This window comes from Hibiscus syriacus, unplaced genomic scaffold (genome assembly GCF_006381635.1).
Source record: "Hibiscus syriacus cultivar Baekdansim isolate YM2019G1 unplaced genomic scaffold, ASM638163v2 tig00110761_pilon, whole genome shotgun sequence".
Taxonomy (NCBI): domain Eukaryota; kingdom Viridiplantae; phylum Streptophyta; class Magnoliopsida; order Malvales; family Malvaceae; genus Hibiscus; species Hibiscus syriacus.
Window position 1 is genome coordinate 263,951 of NW_024062849.1, and position 5,216 is coordinate 269,166.

The window sequence follows — 5,216 nt, forward strand, 5'->3', positions numbered from 1 at the left end:
ATAATTTTCATCCCTAATGGGAGAGATGATGGGCATTGATATAGTCATATGACTATTTACTTGGTAGAGAATATCAATTCATATTTAAAATATGGTGTGTCATTGGCCTATAATTGTTCTCATGAAAGCAACATAATATTGGTTGTCTGCATTATTTACGAAGAAATATAATACGTTCAAAAGTTTTCATGTAAAAATCATAATTTATGTGTTATGGGGCACTACAGCAAAATTGTTTTGTAGCGGCGTTTTTAGCGACGTTTGGAGAGTAAACGCCACAAAATTTAAGCATATATAATACTTTAGCGGCGTTTCTTCAACAAACGCCGCGATAGAGTTGTACTTTAGCGGCGTTTTTATACAAACGCCGCAATAAGGATCGTTTATAATGGCGTTTTTCTAACAAATGCCACGATAGATTAGTACTTTAGCGGGTTTTTATACAAATGCCGCAATAGGGTTCGTTCATAGTGGTGTTTTTCCAACAAATGTCGTGATAAAGAGTACTTTAGCGGCGTTTTTATACAAATGCCGCAATAGGGTTCTTTAGCGATGTTTTTTTGTAAAAAAACACCGTGACAACGTAGTACTTTAGCGGCGTTTGTATAAAAATGCCGCTATATACTTTAACTTTTAGTGGCGTTTTATAAAAACAAACGCCACAAAAAGATGAATTTATATCAAACCTATACCCCTTATCCTTTTTCCTCTCTTCCTTTACTGTTTATTTCCGCCGCTACTCTTTGTTTTCATTTCATAAAAAGAAATTAAATCATTTCCCCCCCAACAAGGGCGAAATTCTCTGGCTTTACCATCACCTCTGAAATGAAATGAGATATGGAGATCGAAGAAATCGAGGCGGTTCTCGAGAAGATCTGGAACTTACATGATAAGCTTAGCAATGCCATTCACTCCATTTCGCGAGTTCACTTTCTAAATTCCATCAAAGCCCTCATAAAATCCGACAAGAAGAAGCTCTTCAACGAAGTCGGCGACGATAAACGGAATGACTCAATGTATGTCCTAGTGTTATCTTTGAAGTTCCCTTATTTAAAGCTATTATTCTTGGTGACTGCGGTTCAAGATCTGGGGGGCATTTGTTCTTTCGTGATAAAATTGAGTTCTTCTGCATCTTTTTTCGAACTGCATTTTAGGTAATTTAATTCCATAAATTTGGATAATTTCGTGTTTATTGGTAGGATTTTGCATCAGGGTTGGTTTTAGATCTTGTTGACAACATCTCTTTTCTTTGATTGAATGATTCTTCGTTGAAGGTTCGAAGTCTTGACTTTTCTTTTGATTTTATTGCCATTTTTTCTTTTTTGTTCAAACTATTCATTGTTTATCTTAAGATATTTGCAAATTGCTTAAAGAAAATTTCATTTGAATTATATTATCTAGGTTTCATGCTTTGATCAATCTACTATTCCTTGTTTCATCTTCACTAGTTTTGTTTCCCTGTGTATGTATTTCTGGAATCTAAAGAACAATTGCTTAGATATTTCCATTACAAATTTGTATAATGATGGAAGTTAATTTTGTGTTATTTTGTTTGTTTGTTTAGGTTCATAATAATTTGCAAAATGGAAGGTATTATTGTTAGAAGTGTCATTCCATCAGACAACAGCTGCCTTTTCAATGCTGTTGGGTTAGCTCATTAAACTACTAGATCGATAACTTTCCGTTTTAACTTTTATTGGTTCGATTGGTGTGATTATTGTTCATTTGAGATCATTTTTCTTCATTTCCTCGTGTTTAGGTATGTTATGGACCATGACAAGACAAAAGCTCCAGAATTGAGACAAGTTCTTATATGCTTATTCTCATGATTTTTTTTATCAAAACGCTTTGTTTAGGTCATTTTGTTATTGCATGGAAACTGAAGACGTATATCAAAACTTTGTCTGCAGTTTATGTTAGCTAATGAATTCTAGTATTTAGACTTCGATCTTGTGGATAGAACCGTTACACAATACTAAGCTTTATATGTTGGTATTCAAACCCATACAGCTGGGGCTTTTATGGGAAATGTTCAAGATTACTGTGCTTAGCTTTGTTCCGTTTACTGTATTACTACTATAATCTTTGATGCATCTACGAGAGGTATGATATACTTCACATTATTGAGCCGTTATCATTATACGCTGCATGCATCTTGGAATGCCAAATTAGATAGATCACTCAACATGTTTTAGTTTGAAGGTGGAAATCTATGAGCATACATAAAATGTCGATATAAAACCATTTATCCTTACCATTTTAAGAGTTGTTTCGTTTTCTTAACCTAGTGTGATTGGTAACTGTTTGAAGGTTATGGCAGCAACAGTGTCAAGTGATCCAACAAAATATTCCAAGGCGTTTCTCGGAAAGCCAAATGCAGAGTATTGTGCATGGATTCTTGATTCGGACAAGTGGGGAGGTTAGTTGAACCCCCCCATGTCCATTATTCTAGTTATTATTCATTTTATCATAATCTATTTAGGACAATCTCACTGACATGGGTATGTTATTTTCTGTTTTGAAGGCGCCATTGAGCTTTTAATATTAACATTATTATGGCCGTGAAATTGCAGCGTATGATATTCAGACAACACGTTGCGATTTGTATGGTCATGTTAGAATGCTGATGATGTCACTCTTTTTTTGTCTCGAGTGGTCAATTTTTTTTGTTATCAATGCTTACTCTCATCTTCTTTTTAAATGTGGCCTTCATGACAGGAAAATAACTACTCTGAAAGAGTCATGCTGATCTATGACGGTCTCCACTATGATGCATTGGCAGTATGTTGTTTCGTGACCAGTTTATTATTTTTTGAGGCTGTTCATATTGTCTCCTTTCAAACTAGAGGAACAACACGAATAAAACATTAACGGATAATAAATTGCTATGAAGGAAACTTTGAGAGAACCTATATGGAATTATGACTTTTAATTAGGCACATCAAATGTTGATTGTGTTCTTTCGTAATGTTTTATTTTCATTTCTTGTTGCTGCCATTCTCCTTTGTATGCTTATGGTTTTCTTGTTTCGTAATGTTTTCGGTTTCTTGTTGCTGTCATTCTCCTTTGTATGCTTATGCTATTAACGCCTTCAAGGAAATGGACATTGGCTCCTTGGATATTGGGGATTTTCTAGGTAATCTCTCTTATTGCTCCATTATTTTCCAAAATCTCTGTTCTTATTTCAGTGTGTTCACTATTGTTCCCTATGACTTTCAACAATTGGTGCAATATTTGCTGCAACAGATTCTGTTTGCACACTGCAGGTATTCATAGATTAAAATCGTGCTAGCTTTTTTTAAATTGAAACTAGAATACTAAACTTGCTAAAATCGAGTTGTTTCTGTCTGATGGTGCAGGTGCTTAGTCAGGATGAGACTCCGTTACTTTACATTATGGTTTTCGGAGAGAGTGTTGTAAATGATATAACATCTGTGGTGCTTTTCAATGCAATCCAAGTTTTTATCTCACAAATGTCAATCCTAAAATTCTAGTGAACAATATTTTTTAAATTGAAATTGCAAGAACTTAGACTAAATTCTAGAGAACTATGTTAAACTATATTACATTTAATTTTAGTGTTTATAAATTTTAATTTATTTTGTTGTTAAGTATTTTTCTGCATAACTCGTGTCTTAATTAAAATGTATGGTTGTTGTTAATTAGATAAAGCTACATGATATTAAATTTAGGTGATGTAGAGCACAAATGAAATATGCGAAATCAATTAATCTTAGCTAAAGAAAGGTAATTAGCGGCGTTTGTATCAAAAAATGCCGCTATAGATCTGATATTTTGCGGCGTTTGTATCCAAAAACGCCGCCATAGATCTGACCTTTTGCGGCATTTGTTCAAAAAATGCAACTATAGATTTTACCTTTTGCGGCGTTTGTATCCTAAAACGCCGCTATAGAAATCAACCTTTTGCGGCGTTTGTTCCAAAAACGTCGCTATAGATATTGACCTTTTGCATCGTTTGTTACAAAAACACCGCAAGAAATAGCGACCGTTTTGCGGCGTTTGTTCCAAAAACGCCGTGATAGATCTTAACCTATTGCGGCGTTTTTTGTTCTCAAACGTTGCTAACTCTAGCGACACTGGTATTGCCGGTGCTTCTTGCGGCGTTTTTCCTATCGCCGCAAGTGCTTTTAGCGGCGCTTAAAAATGCCGCTATAAGACTTAAAAAACGCCGCTAAAACTCTATTTTGCTGTAGTGGGTGGCATAATAACTGGAATGTGTCATAACCTATTCATATCCCGTGAATCTAAAAGATCAATGGTGTGAATGAAGATTCTTTCAGACAATCAAGTATCCATACTTCTACATCATAGTCATGTCTTCATATGTCCACATTGGTTTCATAAGATAAGTGGATGATGTGTACATGCTTTCAAGGATTCTCAAAATATACGAACGAGTTCTCTACGATCAAAGATGAAAGAGACCAGAATGAGCATGACATAGGGACTACATTGTTAAAAGATCCTACATTGCATAGAGATCTAATAGGTCATCTGATGTCAATTAGGATTCAAGGTGATATAGATATCGAAAAATAAAAACATCCTAAACGGTGTCAATATTGTAGAAATTCAGATAATAATATAAAGAAATGTTCGACTCTGTTAGCACATTTCAACCCTAAACCTTAATATTTTCTTTGATTTCCTTTATACTTGAATGATATATTTTTTAATACATACTTTATTGCATCAGTCATGTCTTTCATATATCTCAGTCAAAATATTATCAGATGTTGAATAAACGTGCACGTAAGATAAAAACACACCTTGTCAAACTCGTTTTAAAAAACGTGATTAACATGACACATTTTCACCAACTTTTTATCCTACATGGTACGCTTTCTCAACAAATGGATACCATTTTCATAATTAATTGGGGATGAATGTTATTTTCTTAAATAATTTAGAGAATGAAAACATATTTCGAGTGTAAAATAATGATAAATGTCTTCCATTTGATTATTTCCCTACACCCTCCATTGATATAATGATGAGCTAGCCAGCTAGAGATACAAAGATAAAAATGAAATAATTAAATTATTTTTTAGAAACAAAGTTGAACTGAAACACATGTTAAAACCCTATCAACTTCTAACAGTTGCTACCAGTGTGCATTTTCATGTTTTTGAAGAAGTGAGGTCCTCAACGCTGTTACTTTGTGACCAAAAGTATATCATCTGATGCCATTTTTT

The 5,216-nt window shown here is 34.0% G+C and overlaps 1 protein-coding gene across 1 annotated transcript; it reads left to right on the plus strand.

Annotated features, from left to right (window-relative positions):
* The first annotated feature begins 1,110 nt into the window (after positions 1 to 1,110).
* On the plus strand, positions 1,111 to 2,565 carry LOC120139491 (OVARIAN TUMOR DOMAIN-containing deubiquitinating enzyme 2-like). The gene is made up of 5 exons (XM_039154689.1): positions 1,111 to 1,154; positions 1,565 to 1,648; positions 1,760 to 1,805; positions 2,311 to 2,419; positions 2,525 to 2,565. The coding sequence occupies exons 2-5, from the start codon at positions 1,584 to 1,586 to the stop codon at positions 2,563 to 2,565; spliced, it is 261 nt and encodes an 86-aa protein (XP_039010620.1). The 5' UTR covers positions 1,111 to 1,154; positions 1,565 to 1,583.
* The last annotated feature ends 2,651 nt before the right edge of the window (positions 2,566 to 5,216 follow it).

Coding starts and splice junctions, on each gene's coding strand:
- LOC120139491 (XM_039154689.1), top strand. CDS start 1,584: ATGGAAGGTATTATTGTTAGAAGTGTCATTCCATCAGACAACAGCTGC. Junction 1,649..1,759: donor TGCCTTTTCAATGCTGTTGG/GTTAGCTCATTA, acceptor CCTCGTGTTTAG/GTATGTTATGGACCATGACA. Junction 2,420..2,524: donor TGATTCGGACAAGTGGGGAG/GTTAGTTGAACC, acceptor TCTGTTTTGAAG/GCGCCATTGAGCTTTTAATA.